The 15,163-nt window shown below is 41.8% G+C and overlaps 1 protein-coding gene across 5 annotated transcripts in view; it reads left to right on the top strand.

The window, feature by feature from the left end:
• The window catches only part of LOC126069373 (zinc finger protein 883-like), a 53,915-nt gene that overhangs the window by 19,734 nt on the left and 19,018 nt on the right, over nt 1-15,163 (top strand). For 4 of the 5 annotated variants that reach the window (XM_049872702.1, XM_049872699.1, XM_049872701.1 and 1 more), the window contains exons 3-5: nt 1,768-1,894; nt 3,081-3,228; nt 4,152-6,807. In XM_049872702.1, coding sequence (XP_049728659.1) covers nt 1,768-1,894; nt 3,081-3,228; nt 4,152-5,967 — 2,091 coding nt within the window. In that variant the 3' untranslated portion in view covers nt 5,968-6,807. Of the gene's footprint in view, nt 1-1,767; nt 1,895-3,080; nt 3,229-4,151; nt 6,808-15,163 lie in introns of those variants that run through there. The other variant, XM_049872703.1, reaches the window with a different exon arrangement.

A 15,163-nucleotide genomic window follows, 5' to 3' on the forward strand; every position in this document is an offset into this window, starting at 1 on the left:
CTTACTTCTTCCTTTTATATCTCAAGAGATTGCCTCAAAACACAATCCAATCTTGTAGGCTGAGTCCTGCCTCACTAACACAACTGCTGCCCATCCTCCCTTATTAACATCATAGAGGCAGGATTTACAGCATACAGGAAAATCACACAATACCAGGAATCATGGCCCAGCCAAATTAATACACACATTTTGGGGGAGACATAATTCAATCCATGACAGAGGTAGTGTGTTGAGAAATTTTGCAGTTTTTCACAGTACTCTATTGTATAACATTAGGATTTTGATAACTTTGTATTATGTAACCTGGACCACTGCAGTAGAGCAGACTTCTGGATTTTGGCTCTAGCTCTAAGTTGTCGTGACCCTGTAAGACCAGGACAGATTAGAGATGACATAGACAGCTCACTTCACCACTTTCCTGACAAGAGAAGTCTTTTTACTCTGAAGTTGCCCTGTTTTAGCACCCAAAGTATCATTTACCAACCTTTTCTCTCCTCATTATGCAGGGAAGCCAGTGGATTGGTGCTATCTCACAGAGGTCACTCTTAGCAGACCAGGAGATTGCAGTGGTCAGGGTTCAGGTAGTCATGGTTGTGTGCCTTCCAGGGGTGCAAATGTGAGAGAATTTGGGGGTGGAGCCTCTAGAGGGCTGGTGTGTAAGTCTCTGTTTCCTAGGCTTCGTAGACCATTTAACAGTTAAACCAGCTGTACTTCAACTTACTCACAAATTAAGTTTTTTGTGGTAAAATTGTATGTGAGAAAACGTTTGCTGATGCAACGTTCACGTTTATAACTTGGTGACATTGATTAAGTTTGTCATGTTGTACAGTGATTACAAACTGAAAACAAAACCTCTTGTCAGTCAACAAACACAAGGGCATGCTTGTTTCTACAGAGGGAGTGCTCTTTGTCATCTTAAAACATTAGACTGTGTGTTTACTGAGGGGAACAGTTACTAATGATGTACAGTTGCATCAGGTTTTGAAATTTGAGAATTGTGGGGAGATCTGGATTCTCTTCTTTCCTGTCTCACCTGAGCTCTTTTTACCTTTTATTATGTTTGCCTGTCTCTATGAAAGGGACAGAAAGAATGACAGAACAGCCAAGTTTTTGAAAAGTAGGTGAGTGACATGTAAAAATTCATAGTTCTCCAAAAGAATATTCTATTTTCAGCAGGTGTACCTCTCTTCTCCTAAACTACTAGAGTTGTTCAAGAAAATACGACCAGCCAAGGGCCTTGCTGCCAGTTTTTGCAGGCCCTTGGTCCTCCCATGACTGTGAAGGATCAAAGGAGAAATAGCCATCCTGAACTGTTTTCCAGTTGTTAATACCTCATCCTGCCTTCACCCTGTGCTTTCTGTGGTGATGAGTGTTCTGGTGGGTCTCTTGAAAGGGGGTGTAATTGTTTGTTCACAAGGAAGTGATGATCTAAATGAGAGCAATTCTGTAATTTTTGGTATGTTTTCTGACTGTTCTGAAACACAAAGCAAGAGGAGTAAGAATGCCGTTGGTCTCAGTCAAACTGTAGAGAGGTCATTTCAGTGTGTTGGAAGTCAGCGAGACTGGATGCAGTCAGTGAGGAACTGAATGTAGTTAGCGAAGGACAGGCTGATGGCTATACCCTGGAGTAGACCTTGGGAGAACACATAACCTGTGTCAAATCCCTATGAATTCTTGGTTCCCCAGGACTGTCAGCCTTACCCTTCATTCTTGTACACAGTGGAGTACATGCTACCTTGCTGATATAGAATGTGTGGGATGTTTCAGGACTCAGTGGTCGTTGAGGACGTGGCCGTGCTCTTTACCCAGGAAGAGTGGGCTTTCCTGGATGTTGCTCAGAGGAAACTCTACAGAGATGTGATGATGGAAACCTTCAGAAACCTTGCCTCAGTAGGTAAGAATGGCATGTTTTGTTTTTTAGTGAACAAAAATATTTTATTCATGGACTTTTCTTCAATATTTGGGCTAAGGAGTGGGAATAAATTGGTATATAAAACAGTCATGGTCACCTGGTCTAATGAGCTTACAAAACCTGGTTTCCCCATGAACATAAAGCTGTATGTATTAAACCTAATTTTCATTTCACTTGTACTTAAGGCTCTGTCAGTGCAGTGATTCAGAGCTCGGCTGCTAACCAAAAAAAAAAAAAAAAAGGTCGGCAGTTTAAATCCACCAGCTGCTCCTTGGGAACCTTATGGGGCAGTTCTCCTCTGTCCTGTAGGGCCATTATGAGTTGGAATTGACTCAGTGGAAACGGGTTGTTGGTTTGTCTTTTTTTTTTTAAGTTTTTTCTTGTGATTAAAAGCCCTGAGGCTCTTCAGGTGTTCTAAGTGTAAACATTGGTTTCAAGGGTCACTCTGAGGCACTGAGAGATTTGTGGTTTGAGACCTTGTAGAGAGTTTTACTGTGTTTATTGCAAGCCTGACGTGATTATTTTGCGGTAAATAAACTCACACCTGTCTTTCTTCAGAGACTCTGAAGAGCAAAGTGTTGGCTCAGCGTCAAGATGTTCATTGCTCGTCAGTGTCTTCTTTCATGGTGCGCATGTCTCCATGAGCACCATGTCAGCTCTACACATTTGTCTTCCCAGAGCAAAAAGGGGAAGATCTGAGGACAGTGGAGATAGTTCTCATCCAGGTGCAGTGTATTGGGAAGCACCAGGAAAGCCAGAATTTGTGAAGGGCCACCCTGTACGGAGGGAATTACATTTCACTTGGTCAGCGAGAGAAGTCTCTTTTGGGTTTAGGACACAACTTCTCAGTTACCTGAGCTTCGTTTTCTGATGTTAGCAATCCTCTCACACTTACAGCCGTGGAGACTCTTTTCTGCTTTTAGTATTGCATCTGCATTGTGTTCACCATCTTTCTGTTAGCTCTCCTAATGACACCTACTTATGTTGCCATCGCTGTCAACACCAATGGAAGTATTTTCAAGGGCATTCCTTTTGTAACCATTGCCAAAGTGCTCAAACAGTGAAATACGATTAAGTCTTTCTTCGTTCACAACAGCCTTTTTTTCCCCTAATGATTCTTTTCCTTTTTGTTTCATATTGTGAACCTCAACTTGAATTATTGGGTCAGTCTCTCTAAATGGTAATGAAGAAAACTCATCCACTGAAGATATAATGATACAATTTATTAAGAATAAAACATGGTCCTCCATGTTAGGAGAAAGCCCTGAATTGCATGGCAATAAAGATCAGAGTAAGAACCAGAGGAGACATTTGAGGTGAGTAATTATTCATACAAGGGAAAACAGTGCTTCAGGAGAAAAGTCCTAAGGTGTTGTGACATTGTATACTTATACACACACATATATATATGTTTGCACACTTTCTTACTTATCGACTACCTTGTATTTCCAACAGTAGCATAAAATCTTCTATTCTACTATTTCGTGCGTCGACGATGTATATCTGGAAGTAACGAATGTCGAGGTGCGATGCGACAGTAATGCTGGCTGTGACAGTTAAGGTTGTTTGTCAGCTTGGCTGAGCCATGATTCCATTTGGTTTGGCAGTTTCGTAATGCTGTCATTTGGCCGTTTCAGAGCATCTCTTGCACATTGAGTGTACTCGGCTAAAATAAACACTGAAACACATTCCTGGTTAGGCCTAAGCTACCGTAATTTTCACATAACGCCAGTGTTTGCATAACATCCTGTTCTTTGGAACCTAACCATGTCTATAAGCGAGGAGCAGTTATATATATAATGCTTGGTAAGGTGGAGAGTGAAAGGAAGACCCTCAATGAGATGGATTGACACAGTGGCTGCAACAGTGGGCTAAAACAAAGCAATGAGGATATTGCAGGACAAGTCAATATTTCATTTTGTTTTACATGGCGTTCCTATGAGTTGAAAGCAATTCGATGGAATCTAACGCCAGCAATATATGTAAACCTAGCTGTAATATTATGTGTTCAGAGAATTTTCACAATATAACATTTTCATAAATCTGAGTCACATATCAAGTATTTGAAGCATATTTCACTTAGACACAATTATCAGAAAGGCACATATTTTAGAAACTAGATGATTCAACGTATAAAACATGAGACAAGTCAGGGCCAAAACTGTGCATGTTCACTGTGTTTGATAATGATGAAATGGAACAAATTTATTTCCAACAGCGTCTTGCCTATTTTTAACAGAAATCATAGAATAGAGAACCACTGTGAACGTAATGAAGGCAATCAGTGTGGGAATACTCTCAGCCGGACTCCAAATGTTACTGTGCTAAAAAGAAATTCTCCAGAAGCAAATCCTATTGAATGCTGTGAGTGTGGAAAAGCCTTCATGGATCACTCATCACATAACCATCATGGCAGATCTCACACGGGATGCAATACCTGTCAGCGTAAGGAATGTGGAGAAGCCAGCAATTGCCCTTCTCACCTGGCCACTCCTATGAGAGCTCTTAATGGAAAGAAATCATGTAAATGTAAGATTTCTGGGAAGGACTTCATTTGTATCTCAACCCTTAAGAATCCTGTGACGACACTCATTGGTGAGAATCGACCTGAATGTAACAAATGTAGGAAAGATTTCTGTAGTTGCTCATCCGTTTGGACACACTTGAGAGATCATAAGTATGAATGTAAAGAATGCTGTAACACCTGTAGTTGTACTTCATCCTTCATTTTACGTAAAAAATTTCACAGCAGAGATAAGTCTTACAAATGTAAGGAATGTGGGAAAGCCTTTATTTGTTCCTCACACCTCACTGAGCATACAAGAACTCACAGTGGAGAAAGGCCTTATGAATGTGAGGAATGTGGGAAAGCCTTTAGGTGTTCCTCACATCTCACTAAACATATAAAAACTCACAGTGGAGAGAGGCCTTATGAGTGTAAGGAATGTGGGAAAGCCTTCAGTCAGGCCTCACACCTCACTACACATATAAGAACTCACAGTGGAGAGAAGCCTTATAAATGTAAGGAATGTGGGAAAGCCTTTAGTCAGGCCTCATCCCTTATTACACACATAAGGACTCACAGTGGAGAGAAACCTTATGAATGTAAGGAATGTGGCAAAGCTTTTAGTTGTTCTTCAGCCCTCACTACACATATAAGAACTCACACAGGAGAGAGGCCCTATGAATGTAAGCAATGTGGGAAAGCCTTTAGTCGCGCCTCATTCCTCACTCAACATGTTAGAACTCACAGTGGAGTTAGGCCTTATGAATGTAAGCAGTGTAGGAAAGCCTTTAGTCGGGCATCATACCTCACTACACATATAAAAACTCACAGTGGAGAGAGACCTTATGAATGTCAGGAATGTGGGAAAGGCTTTAGTTGTTCCTCAGCACTCACTACACATATAAGAACTCACAGTGGAGAGAGGCCTTATGAATGTAAGGGATGTGGGAAAGCCTTCAGTCAAGCCTCAGCCCTCACTAGACATATAAGAACTCACAGTGGAGAGAGGGCTTATGAATGTAAGGAATGTAGGAAAGCATTTAATCGGGCCTCATACCTCACTACACATATAAGAACTCACAGTGGAGCTCGGCCTTATGAATGTAAGCAATGTGGGAAAACCTTTAGTCAGTCCTCACATCTGACTACACATATAAAAACTCACAGTGGAGAGAAACCTTATGAATGTAAGGAATGTGGGAAAGCCTTCAGTCATTCCTCAGCCCTGACTTCACATATAAGAACTCACACAGGAGAAAGGCCCTATGAATGTAAGGAATGTGGGAAAGCCTTTAGCCAGGCCTCATCCCTCACTACACATATAAGGACACACAGTGGAGAGAGGCCTTATGAATGTAAGGAATGTGGGAAAGCCTTTTGTGATTCCTCAAGCCTCACTACGCATACAAGAACTCACAGTGGAGAGCGGCCTTATGAATGTAAACAGTGTGGGAAAGCTTTCAGTCAGGCCTCACACCTCACTAGACATATAAGAACTCACAGTGGGGAGACTACTCAAAAGTGGGATGTTTCATTTTTCCTGCTATGATTTCAAATAACCAATTTCCCAAAGTCTGGGCTTAAAGAACAGAGTTACTCAGTGAGTATGAAAGAATATTAACTCAAGGAAGGGGTCATTAGAGCTACTTTGTGCCTTTGGGAGAAGTGGCAGTTTTAACTGCGAGGCTTTACTCATCAGTCAGTGTTTGTTACTTTCTTAGTCCTTGCTGAATTTTACCTTTCTAAAAGTCTTTGGCTGTTACAAATAAGGCTGCATGGAAAAGCCTTGAGCACGCACGTGTGGTTTTACATTTTTTAACGTTTTATTGATGTTATTTTGCATACAATAAATATACCTACTTCTCACTTACTGTCTTCTTTCTGACACTTCACTTTTATGACAGTAAAAAACCTACTGTCCAACTTTTTTGCATATTAATGATGTATGTCTGGCAGTAAAGACTGGTGAGGTGCAAGGTGAGAGTAATACTGAAGGTGCTTGGTGATGTTATGTGTCAAATTGGCTGGATCATGATTCTCAGTGGTTTGGTATCTGTGTAATGATATGCTTTGGGAGTTTGGTTCCAGAGGCCTTAATTTTTGAATAAGGCTTATTTTCCCATAGTGGCCTGGTCTTTGGAACCTAACCATGTCAGTAAGTGAGAAGTGGATGTACACTGAACTTGTATGTGGTTTAATAGTGTACTGTTTCCATACTTACCACATTTCCTCCCATTTTTTCCTATTGTAAAGTTAACTTTTATCATTTAGAATTAGTAAGTTTCACATACGGTGATAATTTGAGATTGTGCAAATATTCTGTTTTTCATCAAACTTTAGCCTACTAATTTTAGTACCCATTGATAATTGTTACCACCGATTATTATGACTGGATATTTACCAAATGGTATTTTCTGTTCCAGTCGTTTAGTCTATGTTTATCAATGGGATTTCTGCAAAGAATAGCTCTCCCTTCTCTCCCCTTTATTTATTGTTTATGCCAATTTAATAAATACTATAATCCATATTATTATCATTATTTTATCTTGCTCAAATTGTCTCAGATTTGATTATTCAGAGCTTTCTTAAGTAGGTTCCTGTATTTTTTTTTTTTTTTTTTGATGTGTCCCTGTTATTGGAACATGACTTTCCTCCAGGGTCAAGGTTCATCTTGTCCTTTTCCTGCACAAGCCCTGGAATCAGTCTTTTCTCCAAGAAACTCTGTTTCGTTTTTAAGAAACAAAGATCTGGGCATTAGATAAAGTTATTGCTCCTTGGTCCTCACAGTGAAAAGAGCTAGGAAATCTATGCGTTTGTGTATATACACAGAAAGACACGTATTTATACCTATTTCTGTTAGTATTGCCTATGTATATTTCAAAAACCACGAGATCATACCCATATCTCTGATTGGAATGCAACACCACAGGGTTCGTTTTAGCCTTTTCCCTTACTTTATATGTTACTCACTTCTCTGATAATAATGCTGCTGGTTCTCATAACCCACAATACATCAATTTGATGAATCTTAGAATATACATAAAATGGTTTTAGAATTGCTGACTGTGAGAAGATGAACCACCTTGCTGAAAGCATTTTGGTCATTGTTCAAGGTTCCTTAAAGCCTACTGTTGGTGAGGTTGATGAATAAGGGTGGGTAAGATCAGAGGTGGCGTAGTGGTTAAGAGCTACGGCTGCTAACCAAGAGGTCAGCAGTTCAGATCTGCCAGGCGCTCCTTGGAAACTCTATGGGGCAGTTCTATTCTGTCCTATAGGGTCACTATGAGTCAGAATCGACTCAACGGCAGTGGGTTAAGATCAAAGGGACCACCCAGTGGCCTTGTGATAACCTGTTGAGGCATAATTTAGCTTTCCTGCAAAACTGGCCCATAAAAGTGCAGAAGTCAGAGACTAAAGGGAGCTACCTGTTTGGTGAGGAACATCCATTCATGTGGAGGGTAGTATGTCCTGGGGACATGGCAGCTCTGCACTGGGACCCTCCCAGACCTTGCCTTATGTATCTCTTCATTTATATCCTTTTTTGTTATATTTAAGCTTTTATAAAGATGGCCTTTTTGTGAATTCTGTGAGTCATTCCAGTGATTTATTGAACAGAAAGGAGGCTCAAAAGTAAGGGGGCTGGGGACTCCTGATCTTGAGGCTGGTATTCTAAGGGGGTTAGAGGGACCTCTTCAGACTTTTAGCTAGCAGATCAGAAGTTGGGAGTCATTCAGACTTACAAACTTGCAGCTGGTGTCTGCCTGCTTGGCAGTCTGAAGGACTTTAAGTTTGTGGAACCTACAACCTGCTGTGTATCAAATAATATTAAATCCATTTACACCCTCTAGTTTTGTACCTCTGTGTTTCGGTACAGAATTTTTGGCTAGTTCCTTTTGGTACTATACTGTCGTTTGTTACTGTTTCCAGTTCCTGCCTTTTATCTTTATGACCGTGGAAGCATAGGCGTTTTACATCTGTGTGTCTGTTTCTATTGTCTATGCTAGTTCATTCCCCGTGTTCCCGATAATTTGTTGTTCTGTGACAGATATTATATTCATTAGGTTTTGTTATTATTTCAAACAGTTTTTAACATAAACTAAAAGTGCAATTGCTCATATATTTGTTGCCAAGAATCAACAGCTCTTAATATGCTAGATGTTTTAAAGACATAATCTGAAGATATAATTTTTCTTCTTCCAAAGAGAATTTTTTCTTTTCTGGCTATGCCAGTTGTCTGGAGTTGCCACTAATCTCAGAAACCCTGAAACATTCAGAGCTTGAAATTCCCATTTGGATAACTCACACCCAGACTGGGAAACATCTGTGTTATATTCCTGTGGCAACCACTTTTGGGAAAAGTGCCCTCCAACTTCTTCCTGTATATCTGAGCCTTGTTTCCATATTTATCTAACTGAATGAGCCTCCTGTTAGTGAAGACTTATCTGGAGATTCATTCAAGGAGAAATAGATACAACTCTTGATGTAAAAGAGTGTGTCTAAAAAAATGTTTGGCAGTGGCTCTTGGGTTGAGGCATGGGCCATTTCTCAGGTGGCAGAGGAAAGGGGTGTTAAGTATTTCACAGTGGGTTGCGGTCCCGAGGTTGCTCATTAATCCTGGGTCCTATTCCTTGCCCTATCCTGCCCCTGCCCATGCCTGCGCTGTTATATTTATCTTGTGTTCCCCCCCCCATCTCCAGGGGTGCACACTCCATCCTTCCTGCTTTTTGCTTGTGAGGTCCCCCAGGCCAGTAGGTAGCAGTTTACTCCAGCTGGATTTCTGGGACTCAAATCTATGTTGCGCTCCTGTGCCCTTCTCTCTCAGGTCTGCCTAGTCTGAGAACATACTTTGCCCACCTTGTCGCTTCTTCTAGGCCTGTCTCAGACTGAGTCATCAGTTTTGCTCCCTCCTGGGCTTTTTGGTAATTATTAATAAAGCTCCTGCTGTCTGTAGCCATCTCAAAGTGGCCACATTGAGCTGGGCAGTGAGTAGGGTGCAGATGGTCCATGAATCCCTACAGTGCTGTGGTCCTGCTTCAACTTTCTCCTAACTTGGTGCTCAGCCTGGTTCTCCAGTCCTTCACACGTTGTTCAGAGTTCTTAGATTGCTCATTTCACAGGTTTCACTGGTTTTCTTTGTCATTGTTGTGGGGGATCGCGAGGGTGCTATTCTTTGCCGCCATCTTGTCCCTCTTGCTCCTGACTTCTGTTTTGAACCCTGCAGATATATTCTAGAAGAAATGGAAGGGTAAAGGGAAGAAAGGCTCATTTTTGACAAAGCGTTTTCATGGTACATGTTCCCTCTGGTGCAGTCATTCGTTGGAACTATCTGAGGTAAGCACATTCACATATTTAAACTGACACGACAGGTTTTCAGTTACATACACAGGTAGGGTATTCATTCCTTTCTAATTACAAAGTCTACTTTGGACATAAAATCTGTTCTGGACGGTGACTTAGAGCAAGGCTCAGCAAAGGTTTTTGTAAAGGAACACAGTAAACATTTTAGGCTTTGCAGACCGTATTTTCTCCTTTGCAAAGACTTAACTCTGCCATTGTAGCTCGAAAGCAGCTGTAGACAATGAGTCCATGCATGGTCATGACCATGTTTCAATAACACAGTGTTTACAAAAGTAGCTGTTGGGCATATATGGCCTGGGGCTGTATAGTCTGTTGACCCCTGATGTAGAGAGTAGATCCAGATATAGCAAGCAGGCAAATCACAGAGGACACTGTAAAATTAATAGAAGAAACCACATGCAGCTTCCTTTCTGCTAGTGGAACTCACCAAGTAGAAGTTCCAGGATGATTACATCACTCAGGCTCTACACTGTGTCCCTGGTCAATGCCGATGTGACTGTCAGACCTTCCATCATCCTGACCTTCTGCTATACCAGCCTATCCCACCAACAAAAAAAAAAAAGTTGCCTTCCAGTCAACTCATACTCATAACAGGCATGGAGTTTGTTCTGTTTATGGTGATGGAAAATTTGACAATGGATATTGGTGATGGTTGTACAACGTGATTGATATAATTGATGTTACTAAATTGTACACGTGAAAAATGTTAAGTTCAGAAGTGTCGCATTATATATGGTAAAAATGGAGTGGGGGTGGCATCTGATATCCTTATTTTTACAAGGGGTAGGAGAATCGAGATCAACAGCCCAAGGCTGATTCCTCTGAGGCAGAGCTCAGAAAAGCCTCCTCTCTCCCCAGTTTTTACCAATTCTGACACCAACCATCCCTTCCACAGCACTCTTTACTTCTCTCCTGTGTTCAATAATTCATTGCAGTGGCCACACACAACTCAGAGACAATACTCACAATTACGGGGTTTATTAGGGAACAAACAGGTTACATTTCAGGTTCAGAAACACTCAGGAGACAGCTCCTCCATCAGGACGGCCTCTTGCTTTGCCTGCAGGCATGACTTTCTCTGGCCCCTCGGCCTCTGCCCTGTTCAGGCAAGTGTCACAAAGCTCTCTTACCCACTCCAGCAGTAAGCCTCAACCCGAAGGCGCTCAGCCCTAGCTCTATGGGTCACCAAACCTAGCTACACCAAGTGTTCATAGGCACCCTGTTCTGCCAGCAAGCTCCCTGTCTGAAGGCACTCAGCCAAGAAGCCCACTGTGCCATCTCCTGCCAATCTCTCCTCCCGCTGTTTCTCTGACATGCCACTGCTTGCCGTCTTTGGTGTTACAGCTCTTTCTCTGTCCCCTCGTTCCAGGAGCTTCTTGGCACAGGGATCCTGAGTCGAAAGGATGTGCTTTGCTCTGGGCTATTCTTCCTTGCTGGTGGTGAGATCCTCGTCTTCCTGTCTCTCAGGAAGAAGGATGGCAAAACTAATCAATCCCTTCATTAGGGTTCCATATACTATATTAGCATGGTCTTGCATGATCATTTGGTTACAAGAGTGCACCAAGAAAGTCCACACAAAATCAATGTATTGCACTGCACGCATATATGTTTACAAACAACAGCAACAACATAAAACCTCAATTTCAGGGTAGGGCAGAGAACTAACCGGTGGACTGTCCTTTTTTTTATATTTCTTGTATTATTCTTATTTTTTATATTTGGAAAAAGAAATACATACCTGCAATGGATTGAATTGTGTCCCCCAAAAATATGTGTATCGATTTGGCTAGGCCATGATTCCCAGTATTGTGTGATTGTCCACCATTTTGTCATCTGATGTGATTTCCTATGTGTTGTAAATCCTGTCTCTGTGATGTTGATGAAATGGGATTAGCAGCAGTTACGTTGATGAGGCAGGGCTCAAGCTACAAGATTGGATTGGGGTCTTGAGCCAATCTTCTTTTGGGATATAAAAGAGAAGCAAGCAGGAAGACACGGGACCTCATACCACCAAGAAAGCAGCATCGGGAGCAGAGCACATACTTTGGACCTGAGGACCCTATGCAGAGAAGCTTCTAGACCAGGGGAAGACTAGTGATGAGGACTTTCCTCCAGAGCCAACAGAGAAAGAAAGCCTTCCCCTGGAGCTGGTGCCCTGAATTTAGACTTCTAGCCTCCTACACTGTGAGAGAATAAATTTTTCTTTGTGAAAGTCACCCACTTGTGGTATTTCTATTATAGTAGCACTAGATGACTAAAACAATACCCATGATTAGAAATAAATACTTAATGGTGTCTGGGGTCTTAAACGCCAGCAAGTGGCTATGTAGGATATATCAATTGGTCTCAACCCATCTGGAACAAAGGAGAATGAAGAACACCAAGGACACAGGGTAATTATGAGCCCAGGAGACAGAAAGGGCCACATAAACCAGAGACTCCATCAGCCTGAGAGCAGAACTGGATGGTGCCCAGCCACAACAGATGACTGCTCTGACAGGGAACACAACAAAGAACCCCTGAGGGAGCAGGAGAGCAGTGTGTTGCAGACCCCAAATTCTCATAAAAAGACCAGACTTAATGGTCTGAGACTAGAATGACTCCGGAGGTCATGGTCCCCAGACCTTCTGTTAGCCCAAGACAGGAACCATTCCTAAAGCCAACTCTTCAGACGGATTGGGCTAGACTATGGGATAGATGGTGATAGTAGTGAAGAATGAGCTTCTTGGGTCAAGTAGACACGAGACTACGTTGGCATCACGTGTCTGAAGGGAGATGAGAGGGTAGAGAGGGTCAGAAGCTGGCTGAATGGACATGAAAAGAAATAGAGGAGGGAAGGAATGTGCTGTCTCATTAGGGGGAGAGCAATTAGGCGTATATAGCAAGGTGTTTATGAATTTTTGTATGAGAGTCTGACTTGATTTGTAAACATTCACTTAAGGCACAATAAAAATTAAATACGCAAATAGTACAGGGTATACAATGAAAAGCCTCTCATTCTTGACCTCAAGCATCCTTTCCAGAGGAATCCTTGTTATCATTTCCTTGTGTATCCAGAGATATTCCATGCGTATACAAACACAAATGACTTATCTACAGAAATAGTAGATTACCGTACATATTGTTTGCACCTGACTTTCTTGCCTTTTTCACTTAATATGTCTTGGAAATCATTCCACACAGCACATGGGGGATTGGCCTCTCTCTCTAACAGCTAATGGTATGTATTGCATGGATGGACCGTAATGCATGATCTAGTTTCCTAGTGAGGATTGTGTCTTTCTTTAAAGACACTTCCCTTCCTCTCTTGAGATGCGCAGGACAGGAGAAACAACTCATGCATATGAGAAAAGAATCCCAGAGAGAGAGAAAAAGCCCCTGACACCTGTCACATTATTGATAAAGATGTTGGAGCAGGTGAGGCTGAGGATCTCAGAGAGTTCACAGAAATAATGTGGGATTTTAATGACTGCACAGACTGAAAACAGCAGTACAGTCCAACTCTTTGGAAGGGCCCTCAGCATGCTGACAAGCTATAGGTTCACAATGACTTTGTAGTGCAGGGTGTGACAGATATCTACATACCAGTCATAAGTCATCATGGTCAGGAGCAAGTAGTGTAAAAGTCCAAAACTGAAAAACCACATGTGTGTGATGCAGCCTGCATAGGTAACAACACTTCTCCATCTGGATGTTCAGCAGCATCTGTGAAAGGTCAGCGGGGGTGAAACGATTGTCAGAAAAGGACAGGTTGGAGAAGTAGTAGTTCACAGGCATGTGGAGACTGCACTCCAAGGTGATGGCAGGTAGATGAGCAGGTTTCCAAGCACAGTGGTCAGGTACATGGACAGGAACAAACCAAAAGAATGGCTTCAGAAAGTCCCAGAAAAAAAAGAAAAGAAAAAAAAAACCCGTTGCTGTAAAGCAAATTCTGACTCATAGTGGCCCTATAGGACACAGTAGAACTGCCCGTACAGTTTCCAAGGAGAGCCTGGTAGTTTCCAACTGCTTACTTTTTCTGTTAGCAGCCATAGCTCTTAACCACTACACACCACCAGGTTTCCCAGAAAGTTCCGGGGGGAAAACACTGGAAGCCCTGTGTGGTTTCCTGGTTCCACATCAAGGAAGTGTCTGGCAGGAGAGAGGCAGATAAACACTAAATTAACAACCAACGGGATCTCAGAAATGCCTTTAGGTTGAACCCAATATTTTGATGAGATAATATATTTACTTAATGAGCCCTTCCATCAAATTTGGGTTTCCAGTGGTGCCATCTTCTCCTGTGCTCCCACCCCTAGCTTGAAAACCTAGACTCTCAACCTAATTTTGTACCCACAATACACATCAGTTCAACATCCTTGACATCTGTTCAACAAGACTCCATCTTAGGTATATCTGCATTATTTTGCAATGTCTGTATAGTAATATCAGATATACTCAAGGTCATATTTAGGGTCTTGTGCATGTGAAAGCTGGACAATGAAGAAGATGGAAGATTTTACGCCTTTGAATTGTGGTGTTGGCAAAGAATATTGAATATACCATGGACTGCCAAAAGAACGAACAAACCTGTCTTAGAAGAGGTACAACCAGAATGCTCCTTAGAGGCAAGGATGGCGAGACTGCGTCTTACATACTTTGGACATGTTGTCAGGAGGGATCAGTCCCTGGAGAAGGACATCATGCTTGGCAGAGTACAGGCTCAGCGGAAAAGAGGAAGACCCTCAACGAGGTGGACTGACACAGTGGCTGCAACAGTGGGCTCAAGCATAACAACAATTGTGAGGATGGTGCAGGACCGAGCAGTGTTTCGTTCTGTTGTGCACAGGGTCGCTATGAGTCGGAACCGACTCGACGGCACCTAACAACAACAATATACTAATAAAATGCCTGTATCTGAATATAATTTCCGTAAGGTATGAGGATTTCAAAAACAGTTTCTACACACTTGATTAAAATGTACAATAGAAGAAATTAGTCATCAACCAAATTTACATCCCACAGAGAACATGTTGCCAACATTGTTGTTTTATAATCTCAGGAAATTTATTTACTTTCATTAAAAATGATCTGAAGGCACACGAAAAGAAGACATGTCAGTGAATTTTCTAAAGGCATCTGATGATCTCAAAAAGATATAAAAGACAACAGTGCAATAACTGCAACAGCAAGACACAAAACCAGTGATTATTCCCATTAATTGCATATATGGGAAAACCTGAAACAAAATAGCAATAAAAAATATTCATGAATTTATCAAGCAAAGCAAGTAACACGACCAGGTAGCACTCAGCCGAAAGAAGCATTGAACATTTCATATTTGCTGTGTATTTGTCTGCTAGAGCACATGACTAGGGAAAAAAAAATACAGAAACAATATAATCATA

The sequence above is a fragment of the Elephas maximus genome, chromosome X (genome assembly GCF_024166365.1).
Source record: "Elephas maximus indicus isolate mEleMax1 chromosome X, mEleMax1 primary haplotype, whole genome shotgun sequence".
In the NCBI taxonomy this organism is placed as follows: Eukaryota; Metazoa; Chordata; class Mammalia; order Proboscidea; family Elephantidae; genus Elephas; species Elephas maximus.